The sequence below is a fragment of the Leguminivora glycinivorella genome, chromosome 17, assembly GCF_023078275.1.
Source record: "Leguminivora glycinivorella isolate SPB_JAAS2020 chromosome 17, LegGlyc_1.1, whole genome shotgun sequence".
Lineage (NCBI taxonomy): Eukaryota > Metazoa > Arthropoda > Insecta > Lepidoptera > Tortricidae > Leguminivora > Leguminivora glycinivorella.
Window position 1 is genome coordinate 17,889,313 of NC_062987.1, and position 16,848 is coordinate 17,906,160.

Consider the following 16,848-nt stretch of genomic DNA (forward strand, 5'->3'; position numbering starts at 1 on the left):
CTTTAAACGGGCGGCGCCCTATCCATTAATAATTCGGCGTATCCGTTAATATTAAATCAGCTCGAGGTTACTCAACGTAAATATTAACATCTCACTGATAGATTAGTTGCTGGTGAATCCCTAGTACCAGAGAATAGAAAATAACTTATTATAAAATACAAATTAAGAAACCTCGTACAACGTCCTTCGTCATCAGGTCACCACTAATCCATACTAATATTATAAATGGGAAAGTGTGTGTGTCTGTTTGTTTGTCCGTCTTTCACGGCAAAACGGAGCGAAGAATTGACGTGGTTTTTAAGTGGAGTGGAGTGGTTTTTAAGAGAATAGTTGAAGGGATGGAAAGTAGGCTACTTTTTGTCTCTTTCTAACGCGAGCGAAGCCGCGGGAAAAAACTAGTTATTTTACAAGACTGTAGTGTTTATCCACTACTTATATAATATAGGTAATATACCTATTACATACGAACTACCCCATCGCGTTTTTTCATGTTAGAAATAACCTCAAAAACTACGAAAAGGATTTTCATTTTGTTTTGTTATTTTTATCAATTCCAGAAATATATAAATAATCTTAACAACAATTCACCACAAAAAATCCTCTATAAAACTCATATCTGATACCCTAGCTAGCTATTTCAAAAACGTACTTACTGCTAAAGAGATAAAAGTTAAACACGAACTCAAACAACTATAATATGACATTTCTCGGTTACCACACGTAGTAACGAGTCGTAGTCATAGCCAAACATCTGACGAGAGAGTACATTGACACGTGAGATAAGCAGCCCCTTTAGCACAACTCGCCTTGTCGAGGTCGAGAGTTTGAAAGCTTTTGCGCCGATCAGGTACAGAGACCAGGAATTGAGAATAAGTATAACCTATTATTATCCTTATCAATCATATAAAAAAGTCAATGTAATAAATACCAATACTGATGACATTTAAATTACATAAAAACCGGCCAAGAGCGTGTCGGGCCACGCTCAGTGTAGGGTTCCGTAGTTTTTCGTATTTTTCTCAAAAACTACTGAACCTATCAAGTTCAAAACAATTTTCCTAGAAAGTCTTTACAAAGTTCTACTTTGGTGATTTTTTTCGTATTTTTTAAACATATGGTTCAAAAGTTAGAGGGGGGGGGACGCACTTTTTTTTCCTTTAAGAGCGATTATTTCCGAAACTATTAATATTATCAAAAAATGATTTTAGTAAACCCTTATTCATTTTTAAATACCTATCCAACAATATATCACACGTTGGGGTTGGAATGAAAAAAAATATCAGCCCCCACTTTGCATGTAGGGGGGGTACCCTAATAAAACATTTTTTCCCATTTTTTATTTTTGCACTTTGTTGGCGTGATTGATATACATATTGGTACCAAATTTTAGCTTTCTAGTGCTTACGGTTACTGAGATTATCCGCGGACGGACGGACGGACGGACGGACGGACGGACGGACGAACGGACGGACGGACGGACGGACGGACGGACGGACAGACAGACATGGCGAAACTATAAGGGTTCCTAGTTGACTACGGAACCCTAAAAAGGAATTGTGCCAACCTTGATCCAATTCACGAGGTCGATTGGCGAAAATTTATAAGCTAAGCAATCGTAAACGTATTAAAAACGTTGTAGGGTCATCAGCTGTGCGTTTGACAGCTCTTCAAGTTGATGGACACTGGCCGAAAATTTTAATTTGTAGGGAAATTAAAAATAAATCGAGTACTAAAAGTTGTGATCAAAGAAGTTTCTTCTTTATGGGCATCCTGTACTGGAGCATTCCATGAAAAAGTCTACGCGATTTTTCTGAAAATTAGCAGGTGTAAGAGGATCTTTATTTAAAGATTTGTGCAGAATCATGTACGGAAAAATAATCGTCTGCTTTGAACGGTGAAACCATATGAAATATAATCCGTTTATACAGGACAATTCGTAGAATGTTCCTACTACATACAGTTATAAACCGTGATTGCCAAAAAAATTAAAGCACGCTTCTTTAAGAGCCTCCACACGGTTTTCGTCGATTTTTGACAAGTTTTGAGAGCGAAATAGGGTTTATTATTTCGTATTATATAGTAGGTACTTAGTAACTAAATAGTAAGAGGCTCTGTTTCACTTTATTTTAATTGCAAATCTGCCGTCGGATACGCTGTATATGTAAGTTCGCATAATTTACGATCAGTCTAAGAATAAAATAATAAAATAGCATTTTGCATTACGATAAACATCATATTGAAATTAATCTGAATAATAATCGCCATTTAAATTTTAAATTTTAAAACAAAAAAGAATGTTACCTGCAGTAGAGGTTCGGGCACCGGGATCTGCCAGTTGAATTCGAACTTTTTCGTCATCGCGTAGAGTTCAAATCAGCCTGGCAGAATCAACGAGACATCTTCGTAGAAATCTGCGAAAGAAATTGGTCTAATAAATTTTGGGTCTCAATAGTTGCATAAATTTAAAAACCGGCCAAGAGCGTGTCGGGCCACGCTCAGTGATTACTCAAAGGTTAGCTGGAAGAAATCCCTTAAAGGGATAAGTTCGCCTTTGTACTGTCTATCCTGTATCATATTTGTGTTTTGTGTTTTGTACAATAAAGAGTTTATACATACATACATTATTTCCGAAAATATTAATATTATCAAAAAACAATCGTAATAAACCCTTATTCATTTTTAAATACCTATCCAACAATATATCACATGTTGGGGTTGGAAATGTTGGAATGAAAAAAAAATATCAGCCCCCACTTTACATGTAGGGGGGGGGGGGGTACCCTAATAAAACATTTTTTTCCATTTTTTATTTGTGCACTTTGTTGGCGTGATTGATATACATATTGGTACCAAATTTCAGCTTTCTAGTGCTAACGGTTACTGAGATTATCCGCGGACGGACGGACGGACGGACAGACAGACATGGCGAAACTATAAGGGTTCCTGACTACGGAACCCTAAAAAGGGCGTGTTGAATATATTTTTGGTATTTTTAACATACGACCCGATTCAAACTGAATAGTGAATATCTATAGATCGGATCGGATGTTCATAACCATGATAACAAATTTAAATTTGAATAAACCCCCTGACATGTGGACCAATTTTCATCAAACATGGCCAAGAACGCTCCCGACTAATCAAAACAGCTTTCAAACAAAAAAAAAACGAAATCTAAATCGGTTCATCCGTCCCTCAGACAGACAGACACGTCAAACTTATAACACGCCGTCGTTTTTGCGTCGGGGGTTGAATAGTTGGATAATAAAAAGGCCGTGTAGAATATTTTGTACCAAACTGTTTGTTTCTTTGTACCTCCTGAGCCCTGCAGAGTTCATCGTATTTCGTATTACATAGCATATGATTGCCACGACTCCACGAGATAGACTATCCGTCCTTATGTCATTAATACAGTTAGAAGAAGACGTGTCATCTATCTCGCGGCGACATACTCTCAGCAATCATGTGCTAGGCCTACTGTCCTGGAAGCATTTGTTTTGTTTTTCGATTTCGGAAAAATACATACACAAATACATATATTTTCACGCCTGTATACCCAAAAGATGTAGGCAGAGCAGATGGAACTTGTAAAGTTCTGGTGCAGCAATTTACAGGTGAAAAAAACTAAAGATATTCTGAAGATAATAGGCTAGTTTCCTATACTTCAAATAAAATATTATGCAGTGCACGAAATAAAGCACCACATAATTAGAAGAAAAATATGGACAGTAGTTATGTCACTCCTCAGTATTTCATAGTAATTCCTTATTAGGAAATCGTTTTGACAGTTCTTAAAAAGAAGCTCATTTGAATATATTAGGAAATTAGCCTAATAAAAAAAAGAAGCTCATTTGACTAGTAGGAAATTAGCCTATATTATATAACCACAATATTTCAGTAAATCACCGTCGGTATTTAGGCTAATGGGAAAGTTATCCGCCATTAAACACAAAACAGGCAGACATAACTAAAATCATTAACGAAAATGGCGGCGGGCCGCTTTACGGCGGAAATTCGTAATTGTTACGGATTTAACGTTTTTACGGGAATAATAATTTAATTCTCTCTAAACTGAATTTTTGAGGTTTTAGAATACGTTACAGGTGCCGTAGCCGAATGGCATTTCTGCGACGCGAAACGAAACCGAAACGCCGCGAAAGGTAGTCTGGCTCTGTCGCGCCAATACGCAAGAGCGATAGAGATAGATATCTACGAGCGTTTCCTTTCGTGAGCGATTTGCCTTCGTATTGTTACGGAAACGTACGAACGTGTCATGCTATTTCAGTCAGTCTCAGTACAAGATGTACTGACATTGACTGAATAGCATGACAAATACGAATGTTTCCGGAAAAATACGAAGGAAACCTTTTCGCACTACACCTGTACATGGTAGTGTAAAAACTAAACTTTAAATAAAAGGTAAATAACTTTCTAAAATAAATAAAAATTCTTTTAAACGTCACAGAAACGTCTTACGATAAATGTGCAAAAAGGTCATTCGTAACTCGTGTCGATTTAAAACACTCCCTTCTGTCATGTTTTAATTTATCGCTGCGTTACGAACTTCCCCTTTTTCGCACTTGTAGCGTAATGTGTCTACTATTGTAACTTAAATAACCAAGAAGTTAAGAATACTATCAACATAAAAAGCGAGGTATGTAGCACACTAGTTCGATAAGCTTTATCGCATCGGTGCGTCCCTACTCGTATCGCACTTACAAATAGTGTGAAAAGGACGGCCTGACGTTATATCGTTCATCACGCGACCATGCTTGCCTGCACCTTGCTGTCGTATTCATTATTCAATCGTTACTACTCCTAGACAACTCCTAGTTGTGAGCTAACATATGAATTAAGCTCAAGTTGAGTTACAAGTTGGATAGTTCGCTCGATGTAACTACTCGTAACAGGGAACCGTGTTTGTCTTCCAGTGAAGTGTTCCCTATGTATACTCTTTCTATAGACTACACCTGACTAGATCGAGTTCAACACTTCAACATGAAGGCAAAAGTGGTAGAAGCACAGAATATATGTACAGTACTTACTTAGATAGGTACATTAGGTACCTTAATTGAAACAGGCCTGATATTACCTACTCATAAAAATAATAATTCCGCCCTTGAATTATTTTTGTAAACAAATGAGATTTCAAATAGTACCTACGTATCACGACAAAATATCAGTTCTGTGACAGCGGTCGAATCAGTACGCAGGTATGTGACGAACAACTCTCGCGCGTGCGTCACCGCTCGCCCGTGAGGCCCTACTGATTTGCCCCTCGCGAGGGGTACTTACAGTTCGAAACCTACACGCGCGAGTGGGACAGGCCTGGTAGAAGCTAAATAGAGACCTACAGCGTAATATCCCGTACTGGTGTACCTAATATAGCGCTTACCTAATATGGATTTATCTTTTTATCGTAAAAACCTGCTTACGAGTCATTTCGGTTAGTTTTCTGACCGAATTTTCTTTTCCTTTGTCGTTTTGATTGATATTTCAAAATTGGTCTCTTAATGCACCGCCTACAATCTTCTCTGCTTTGCCCAAAGGTTGACTGGTAGAGAATGCCTCATGGCATTGAGTTCGCCTTTTGTACTTTTAGTTGTTCTTTTGTGCAATAAAGTTTAAATAAATAAATATACTCATGGCTGAGGGACGTGACGAATGGGGACACTCTTCACGAGTTGTCTACACGTCACTCGATCCTGGGCCCAGTGCATGTTAGCCTGCAATGTCTTTGTCACAGACGTTATTCTGTCTGCCCAACGTGTGCGCATGCTTCCACTTCTTCGCTTCCTTGCCATGCGTCCCATGATTGTGAGCTTCTCTAGACTATCTGGTGCGGTCCTGCTCAGATGGCCAAAAAAACCTAGCACATGTTGGGTGCAAATAGTGGAGAGTCTCGTTTTGATGCAGAGTTCCTCAAGAATAGAGACGTTTCTACGAATCTATTCTGCTTCGAACGCATCTTTTCTGCGGCGGGGACCGAATTTTACTAGAACATGAAGTCAGAAACGGTGGACGCCACGAAACTCTCGTACAACAAAATGGTTTCAGTACGAGGAAGCTACGGATCTACAAGACCGTGATCCGCCCCATCCTTATGTATGGGTGTGACTTGTGAGGCCTGGACGCTTACACTTAAGTAGGAGAACAGCTTTTTAGTTACAGAGCGTAGGGTATTGGCAGTTGGAGGATCCGCAAAAATGCCGAATTTGAAAGACTAGTAGCCGAGCCAAATATAATAAGTGAAACCAAGGCTCATCGTCTCCGTTGGCTAGGTCACCTTGAGAGAATGGGGGAAGATCGTGCAGTCAAAAGGGCCTACTTGGGGAGACCGAACGGACGCCGTCCTGCTGGTCACCCAAAATATCGTTGGGCGGATAGAGTGGGGGTTCTCTCCGTGAGCTCGGCGTCGGCGATAGCTCGAGCAAAGTGGCGTGCTCTTGTGTTGGAGGCCAAAACTCATTGGGTTAACAAGCCAGCTAAGTAAAGTAAGTAACTGAGTACGAGGAAAGGGAACGGCCATTTCTTTTCACAAACGTAATTCCTATTTTCCTCTCTTTATATACAGGGTGTAACAAAAATGGTGGTGATCCGTTTAAGGGCGTATTCAGTATCGTATTCTCATCAGGAAAAAGTAGGATAAAATATTTTTTTTGCAAAAAATTTTTTTATCTTTGTATGGAGATTCGACCGATTCGCGCGGCCCGGCTCATACAAAAGTGAAAATTTTTTTAGCGAAAAAAAAATTTTCTTCTACTTTTTCCTGATAAGAATACGATACTGAGTACGCCCTTAAACGGATCACCACCATTTTTGTTACACTCTGTAGGTACAAATTGTGTTTTAAAAACTAAAATGACAGTGGTACTGTACTGACTATAAAGTACTTAAGTAAATAACCTTAATGAGTAGGTGTAGGTACTAAAAGCGACAAGAATCAATAATTCTCAGACATTATTAAATTACATTATACACAAAGGACCTCCACTGTACAAGTTTCTAATGGGTAGGCAACGCGCATGTGACACTCCTCGAGTTGCAGGCTTACTTACGGTGATCGCTTTCAATCAAGCGTACCGTATGCTTGTTTGCCACAGACGTAGCATATAAAAAAAACTATCAACAACTATATTATTGCGTCATTTGGTTATATACTCGTATGATCCGTCTACAACGAGCGATCTCTTCGATATTCAAGTGGCCTGGCAGTAGTGCCGCTAGTTTATTCAAGTCGAGTGCAACTTGAGCGGGCGATCCACATTTTGGGACGAAGCTTTGGCCTCTTTGCCAGCGTTCCCACATAAGCGTCGCGTGTCTCGGGGCGCGCAACGGATGTCCGCGCCACGCCACCTGAGTGTAATTCAAAAAACGTCTCCTCAGTACATTTTGTATAGGAAGGACGTAAGACGCGCCCCAGGTGGCGTGGCGGCGGCGGCGTGGCGCGCGCCGCGCAGCTTGGCGGCGCGTCTTACGTCCTTCCTATACAAAATGTACTGAGGAGACGTTTTTTGAATTACACTTCTTGGTCAGGTCTTTGAAAAAGTAATATTTGAAAGACTTACCAATTTCGCTAATAAGTACAGTCTACTTACTGACAATCAGCATGGTTTTAGAAAACACAAATCAACTTCAACTGCTGCATTTTCTTTGTTACAACAAGTAATACATCATGTAGATCAAGGTCAATCTGTAAGCGTTCTTTTTCTCGATATGTCAAAAGCATTTGACCTGGTTTGCCATAAGAGGCTTCTAGACAAATTAGAGATTTATGGTGTGAGAGGTAATATTCATTGCTGGATCAAATCTTACCTAAGTGGAAGAGCTCAATGTACAGAAATAATTAAAGAAGAAGAAAATACTATAGTAAACTATACATCAAGTTACAAATTAAATAACTTCGGGGTCCCTCAAGGTAGCGTCTTAGGGCCGTTGCTATTCTCTTTATATATAAATGACCTCCCACAATTCATTGAGTATCCATCTGTTTTGTTCGCTGACGACACATCGATTATAATACCGTGCCTGGATGATCAGACATACGAGCAAGAGATAAGGCAAACCTTACACAACACTATACAATGGCTAGAAAACAACAACTTGTCCATAAATATTGTTAAAACTAAGCATGTACAATATCTTACGAGGAAGAGCAAACCCAAAGATCTTAATGTTACATACAACGGAGAACAAGTTGATTTAGATCACAGCGTAAAGTTTCTAGGCATACATTTAGACGAGCATTGTAACTTTAACATTCATGTTGAAAATGTCTGTAAAAAATTGAATAAATTTATTTTTCCACTCCGAAAGTTACGAGAATCGGTATCGCGTGAGGCAGCCCTTGTAGCATACCATGGCTACGTAATGTCTGTTCTCCGATATGGACTTACCATATGGGGTAACTCCCCTGATATTCAAAAAGCTTTTGTTAAACAAAAAAAATGTATCAGAGCTATATTTTCACTTAAGCCACTTGACTCTTGTAAACCCATATTCGAACATCACAAACTCTTGTCTTTGCCTTCGTTATATATATACGAAACAGCTGTATTTGTGCACAGCAATCAAAATTATTTTAATAAAAACTATGAGGTTATAACCTACAACGACCGGATATCCAGACAAAAAGACCTATTGAGTGTACCTAAAGCCCGCTTGAAACAAACAATGCTTAGTCCATATTTTATGTGTGTAAAAATATATAATAAGCTTCCTATGAACATAAAAAATCTACATCTCAATCAGTTCAAAACTGCTCTGTATAACTGGTTATGCGATCACAATATTTATTCCATTAATGAATTTTTAAATCTTTAATGTAATTATTAATAATAATTATGCATGTTTGGCTAAAACTTGTAAATAGGCTAGGTCTTTGTATTTGGTGGACTGATTAACATCAATCCGCCAGAAATACATAAAATTTGCATGCTTGTTTAAGTAGAATATGGAGAACATGTCATTATATTATACCAACCCTATGTAACCCGTATTCCGCAAATAAATTCATTCATTCATTCATTCACTCAGGTGGCGTGGCGCGGACGTCCGTTGCGCGCCCCGAGACACGCGACGCTTATGTGGGAACGCTGCCTTAGGTAGGTTAGGTTAGAATGTTTATTACCTACAGTTCTAACCTTTCGTTGCCAAAAAATATATCTGGATCAGTTGGTCCCAAAATCGTGAAATACGACGTTTATTGTATGGAGCATAGAGAAATAAGTAAGGAAAATACAAATAAGTTGTAACTCCATACATCAGTAAATTATGCAAGTTATTTGTACTATTTGTAGTGACATCTAGCGTCATTCACGCGTCAAATAACGTAAATTATCAGTACCACTACTCGACACTAGGCGTCAATAGTATCGCGTCTGCCAAAAAATTTATATTAAAACATTTTACAACTTATATTAGGGGCCGTCCATAAATTACGTCATCGATTTTTTCAGATTTTAGACCCCCCCCCCCTATAATCATCCTATCGTCATATCTTAATGACCCCCCCCCTTCTCCCAAAATTGACGTCATTACCAGTTTGACAAAATAAAACATTGCAGATTTGAGAAAAATAGGGTATTATATGATTAAAACACTTGGTTATAGAATCATCTTTTATTATTTTTACTTTGGCAATAATCATTGATATAATATAACTACTTATTTTTTACTTTTCTTAGTTATTATTTAAGTATTGTGTTTATTATCAATACATAATATAAAACAAAGTCGCTTTCGCTGTCTGTCCCTATGTATGCTTAGATCTTTAAAACTACGCAACGGATTTTGATGCGGGTTTTTTTAAATAGATAGACTGATTCTTAAAGAAGGTTTATATGTATAATACATTTAAGTACCACGGGCGAAGCCGGGGCGGGCAGCTAGTATTATATGTAATATTATTGTTAGAGTATTTTATCTGTAGTTATTACTGTATTTGTGTACATCTATGTTGCATTACTTATGTATGTTTATTATGAGTTATTTTAGTATTGTATGCGCCTTAGCCGCCTCTCACATTTGCAGTCTCACTTACTAGGTGTGCTGGAAGAAATTTCTTTTTAGAAATAATCTTTTTGTACGTGAAAAATAAACTATAAATAAATAAATAAGAATGACGTCAATTTCGAAACACCCCCCCCCCCCCCCATCTATCATTTACCGTCATCCGCAGACCAAACCCCCCCCCCCTAATTTAGAATGACGTAATTTATGGACGGCCCCTTACAAGCAGAAGGAATTGAGAACAGATATGTGACCACACAAAGCGGAATATCATTCGTTATGCCCTACCTCCATTTAACACACACTTCTCGCAAGAAAGAATTGAAGAGAGAAGTGGTTCATTATATGTCAGGTCGAAACTTCGGAGGGTCATCTGTACTAAAAAAGTTGTACAATACACGTGCGAAAAGGAAATTCGTAACCCGTGTCGATTAAAAACACTCCCTTCGGTCGTGTTTTAATTTATCGCCACTCGTTTCGAACTTCCTTTTTTTCGCACTAGTATCGTAATGTACTATTTTTCGTGAAGTTTACTCTATCGAGAACGAATTCTAAAATGTCAGTCGTGGTCGAGGCTCTTGACATTTTCCTTGTCGAGATTTTTGGGTTCGATAGTTTCGATACCTACATATAATCTTACATTACAAGTACAGATTAACTCATTCATAAACTTGCACTAAAGTTATCAAGCCGATAAAGTTCGTTTGTCCCTTTCTGTCACACCAATACGTCGGAAAGGGACAAATGAACTTTATCGGCTTGATAACTTTAGTGTACGTTTATGAGTAAGGGGGTAAATATGGATGGCATGGATGCAGACAAAGTGTCCAGTCCAGAAATATATATCCACAACCTTAACGCCGTGTCTTGCGCGGGCGACGGTCGCGCGACCGTCGCCGTCGCGTCTCATCGCATCGTCTACTTCCATATCGATAAGGTTTGATTTCGTATGCGTCGCATCGCCGTCGCGCGACCATCGCGCGAACGTCGCCCACGCAAGCCACGGCGTAAGCAATAAAATCATGTATGTATACATGTCTTTGGCACGTCGTTTGCATCTATATTGAATAACTTGACTGTACGTACACACGATGTTCACAAAACATACATACGTTTACCCAAGTACTCGTACGAAGACCGGTTGACGACACATGACGTCACACACATACGTCACGGCCCCCCGCGCCGCGTACCTACATTAGACTGTACCTTACAGCCGAAGCGGCTACACATATATTTGTATAGATTCTCAAAATACCTAAACTACTTGTATCTAGTTATTAAGTTAACTAAAAGAAGAGAGTACTATCCTGGAGTTTTTCATTCTTCATAAGAAGATCTTATCTTGAGGAGTACACCGAACACACATAATATAAGTTTTCACTTGACCTCATGTTTACACAAAGTTCAACAAGATAAAGTAAATACCGCCGTAAAAAACATTTTAGCGCCGGAAAACCTCATCTTACCAGTTAAGGGTTCCGAAGATGTCTGGAAGGGAAGGGGGGGGGGGGTCACGACCCCAGAACGAGTTAATAACAGCACCCAAGTGACGGCCCGTTTTTACCTGCAACCCCACAATTTGCCAGATACTACACTGTGTAATATGTGTATGCCTGGCGGATCTGTCTGCCAGATAACTTTTCATATATTTGTTAACCCGTGTGGTGAGGGGTTAATAAATTCACCACCCCCTCTCCTCCCGTGGGTGTCGTAGAAGTCGACTGTGGAATATCGGTTCAATGGTGGCGTAGGTATGGGAGAGTCCGGTAACTTGTCACAGTCACAGCAATGTCCAATTTCGTATTTTTTCTCCCTTCATTGTTAAGAGTGGCACTTCAGCAGTTTCATGTGCTCTGCCAACCCCTTATGAGATTTAAAATCTTTAATAAATAAATATAAGTGAAACTTTTTCATTTTAGTCAACTTCTCAAACTTAAGTGAGCTGTCCGAAACTTACTTATCCAACTTTACCCATAATTAAATTAGCTCGACTTCTTCCACTTAGTATCTAATTATTTCTCGAATGGGGATGAATACATGAAGTACTCAGGTCTCCTGGGAAATTAACCCTAACGTCTGATAAATTGCATACACAATCTACTTAAGAAAGGTCATAATATAAACTGTTTATCATAAGAACATACATACAATCACGCTAAACATTATGCTTTCAATTTTATCACTTATCCACGTGGATAAGACATCTGTCACTCTATAAGTGATAAAATTGTATTGTAGTGTTGGCTGTATCCCATAAAGGGTAGGGCAGAGCACATGAAGTTTCAACTCTCTTGGCAATTAAGGGGTAGAAAGAAAACGAAACTGTGACATTGGAGCGACAGGTTGCCAGCCTCTCGCCTACGCCACAACTTAACCTATATCCCACAGTCGACTTTTACGACACCCACAATCATAATAGGTCATTACAACGAACGTAGGTACATAATCTTCATAGCTGGGCACCGTTAATCAAATAGTTAACTTCGATAATCGTTAATCCGTTACTTAAAAAGTTAACTTCGTTAATCGTTAAAGCGATACATTTCGGTAGATTTAACGGAAGTTAAAGTTAATCGATAATCCGTTAACACGTCATAAAAATAGGACTCCACTGTAGGTATTATGTATTTCTATTTACTAAGTATCCACCAAAAACCATTAAAACCTGTGTCGCCAATCGGTAAAAAACCGAAATGTAATAAAATTTACCGTCTCTTCGGGCTTTTACCGCCGTTGGTTGGCTAAATCCTAGGTTTTACTTCGGATTGGTACCTAATTATTGGGTCATTCATGCGGTCGCGATCGTGGTGCGTCGGTTCTTCAGATTGAGATTTGAGATGACAACTCGATGCTGTGGGCCACGATAACTTGGTAGAGTAATCTAAGGCCCGCAACGGACTACTTAACTCGATGCGTCGGTTGCGCGATTTGTCTGTCATGCCTGATGAATGCACTCTATTCCCAGGTTAGTGAACGATCTAGCACGCCTAATAAGATTTAGAAGATCTCGACTACTCCAAAGTCGCCAATTGGTCTTTAGACTGTTTATAACCGACGGATCTGCTTTTACCGATAAAACCTAGGTTTTGCCGTACTAAGTACGGGCTTTTACAGTAGCAGCAAGAACGTGGTTTTCGCGGCGCAGCGAGCCGCTTGGGGTGCTGGATTAACGATTAACGGACTCTATGAAATTTAACGGAAGTTAACGAATCCGTTAACATTTTTTAAAGTTAACTTAAAAGTTAATCCGTTAATCGAAATGTTAACTTCGTTAATTAACGATTAACGGATTAACGAGTTAATGCCCAGCTATGATAATCTTATACCTTTCTTGTATATTTATTTATTAAATATATATACCGACAATCTCGGAAACCGCTCTAACGATTTCGCTGAGTTATGTGGTTGTGGGGGTTTTCGGGGGTGAAAAATCGATCTAGCGATCGTTGACCCGTTCCCGGCACATTTGCCTCATGATAGCCCGGAATCCGATTTGGCAACTAATCCCAAGATTTGGAGTAGACACTAATTTTTACGAACTGCCATCAGCCATTCCACACCAGCACGGGTAGCATGGTCGCGCGATAGACGATAAAATATCAGGCCGTCCACTTACTAATAGTGCGATAGGGACGGCCAGATGTTTTTATCATTTATCGCGCGACCATAATTGCCTGCCTGGGCCTATTGAGACGTAACTATTCTAAAACGATAAAACCTCATGGACAGTATTAGAAGCTATGGTGACTTGGCGAGTTTCGTATCCCCTCAGGGGGCGTGTAGCCGAATGGCATTTCTGCGACGCCAAGCGCCATCAAAACGACGCAGAAATGTAGTCCGGCTCTGTCGCACCAATACGCAAGAGCGATAGAGATAGATAGCTACGAAAGAGATATTATCGTGAGCGTTTGTGCATTCGGCTACGCACACACATTATGCTGCCTATGTTCTAAGTGCGTTTTCATTTTTACATTATCCGATCCGATATCGGATGTAGGAAGGATTTTCAAGGCAAAAATATAAGATGGCGGGTTAAAGGTATGGGATAACGGTCCTACAAAAAAACTTTCTCTTAGAAAAATTAATGTTGAAATTACTGTAAAATGTAAATCAAAGCTGTACCTAGAATTTATCCACTTAGATAGTTATTTTCATAGATAATTTGAAGTTAAAACTCTCTGTAAGCAATACATCAAAACTGTACCTAGCGTAAACTTTACTTAGATAGTTCTACCCACTTAGATTATGTAAGGGAGTCCCCTCTGCCAACAAACTGTCCTGCAGTTTGGCAGAAGATTTAATATTGTTAAAAAGGGTTTATTTTGAGAATAAACGATTTTTTTTTACATCCGATATCGGATAGGATAATGTGAAAATTCACTAAGGCTGGTTTTAGTGTCACGCGGACCGACCGCGCGGAGTGATCCGCACCAGACTATATAATATCACTATGTATTAAGTTAAGACGATACGATACAGGTCAATTCTCATACAAACGCTCTCGACTATTTCCTCCCTGGTTTTTGAAGATAAATAGAGAAATGATTTTTTCAACACAGATTATTATTATTTTTATCTGTGTCGGACCGTTTTGATTATTTGCTATTTTTATTCTAAAAGACGCTAGAGCCAATCAAAAATTTCTAAAAACATCAAGCAGCAATCCTTTTTCAATATGGCTCAAAAAAAGGTGTGATACTCAAGATCGGTAACAAAAAGCCAAAAAATCTAAACGGTCCGACACAGATTATTTCATTGTTATTCTGATTCTCAAATGTCGTTCCGTTTAAATAAGTTTTGAAGGAGGAAACAGTCGAGAGCGGAACCTCGATTTTAAAGAGTTTTTCGCAATATCTTTTAACTGAGTTGTTCTTAATGGACATTTTTTTTCGATAAATCTAGTTAATAACACTAGTATATTTAACTGAAATTCCCAAATTTAGCATTTTCGCTCCCGTAAAGTCTTAAGGAGCGTTTTATAAAAGTTTTTTTGTGAACTGTGGTGAAGCGGACGGGTCCGCGGGGACGACAACATTAAATAAATAAATAAAAATTATAAGACATTTTTTTTTTCACAGTTTAACTGAGCCCCACGGTAAGCTCAAGAAGGCTTGTATTGTGGGTACTCAGACAACGATATATATAATATACAAAATATACATAGAAAACATCCATGACTCAGGAACAAATATCTGTGCTCATCACACAAATAAATGCCCTTACCAGGATTCGAACCCGGGACCGCGGCTTAGCAGGCAGGGTCACTACTCGCTAGGCCAGACCGGTCGTCACAACATTAACTTCATACTTAGTCGTGCGGATCGCTCCGAGGTCGATCGTGACACTAAAACCAGCTTAACCCTTAAATGCATGAATTTTTCTTTTAACGAGATATTAATATATGTGATAGACAATGGTTTTCTGACTCTGAGAAAAATAATAAAAAAAATATTTAATACTTATCGATTTTAATACTAAATCAATGTTAGAAGTTAAATAGGCCAAAACTTATTTATATATATAATTATTGGTAAGTTTTATTGTAAAGTTTGACTACTATTAGAAAGGTACACTATTTGTGAAACCCCTATGATAAAATGTTTAAACATAAATTAATTACTAACTCCGAAAACAAATGCCTAAATCACATACTAAAAATCGCCATCATCCCGTTTTTTCACACTTTTCCGCCATTTTATCTTTATTCTTAAATAATAAATAGTAAATCATAATAATACTTAATTTATTCAATTATTTATTAAATACTTATAAATACTGAATAATAATTAAGCTATAAATGTGATTTTGGATAGCTACATATTGAGCCACAGGCCATCAAATATATGATGCATATTTTTTATTTTTTTATTTTTATAAATGGGCTTACTCTTGACCACAGACTAGCCAAAGGCAAAGACGTGGCCTACGATGGAGTGAGCTCGCCCAGAAGATGCCTGTTCACTCTTGATTTGAAGGTTGCCGGGTTGCCTTATATATACATCACCATGCATTTACGGGTTAAATGACCCGAGCGCACCTCAACTATTTTCATTTCACACGAACTTCTAAAGTTCTATTTTTCTCCCCGCAGCCGCTCAATATCGGTTGCGAAAACTTCGCAACTCTTAAGTGGTGAGTTCGCAACTTATGCGCCCGGAGTTCCGGAACTCACAGTCTCACACTTACAAGTTTGCTGGTATAAGTTATTGTGGCGACATTCTATGACTATTTTTAAAGGGAGCTGGATTGTATAGATATACTTAATGATATTTTTATCCCCCGACGCAAAAACGACGGGGTGTTATAAGTTTGACGTGTCTGTCCGTCTGTCTGTCTGTCTGTTTGTCTGTCTGTCTGTGTGTGTGTCTGTCTGTGGCATCGTAGCTCCCGAACGGATGAACCGATTTAGATCTAGTTTTTTTTTTGTCTGAAAGCTGAGTTAATCGGGAGTGTTCTTAGCCACGTTTCATGAAAATCGGACCAATGTCGCGGTCGGGGGTTTTTCAAAATTTTAATTTTGTGGTTATTTTAACCTATGAATGTTTCTGTTCCTTGCCATACGACTAATGAAATGAAATGAAATGAAATATTTATTTTCCAAGTAGGCATATTACAATGCGCTTATGAACGTCAAATAAAACTACGCCGGCTCTAACCCTACGCCTCAGCCTCGAGAAGATTTCAGTCCCCCCTCAGTTGGAGGAGGGTATCCACTATGGGACCGGCAAGAAACTCGGCGGGCCACTTCTTTTCAAAACATTACATCTTATAATTAACATGCATTAAAAAAAACAAGATACAATTTAATAAGCAAAAGTATTCATAAAAAGAAAA

General features: G+C 38.7%; 1 protein-coding gene across 2 annotated transcripts in view; it reads right to left on the reverse strand.

Moving 5' to 3' along the window:
• The window catches only part of LOC125235234 (1-phosphatidylinositol 4,5-bisphosphate phosphodiesterase), a 216,569-nt gene that overhangs the window by 138,315 nt on the left and 61,406 nt on the right, over positions 1–16,848 (reverse strand). For both annotated transcript variants that reach the window (XM_048141724.1, XM_048141723.1), the window contains exon 2: positions 2,302–2,411. In XM_048141724.1, coding sequence (XP_047997681.1) covers positions 2,302–2,358 — 57 coding nt within the window. In that variant the 5' untranslated portion in view covers positions 2,359–2,411. The remainder of the gene's footprint in view (positions 1–2,301; positions 2,412–16,848) is intronic.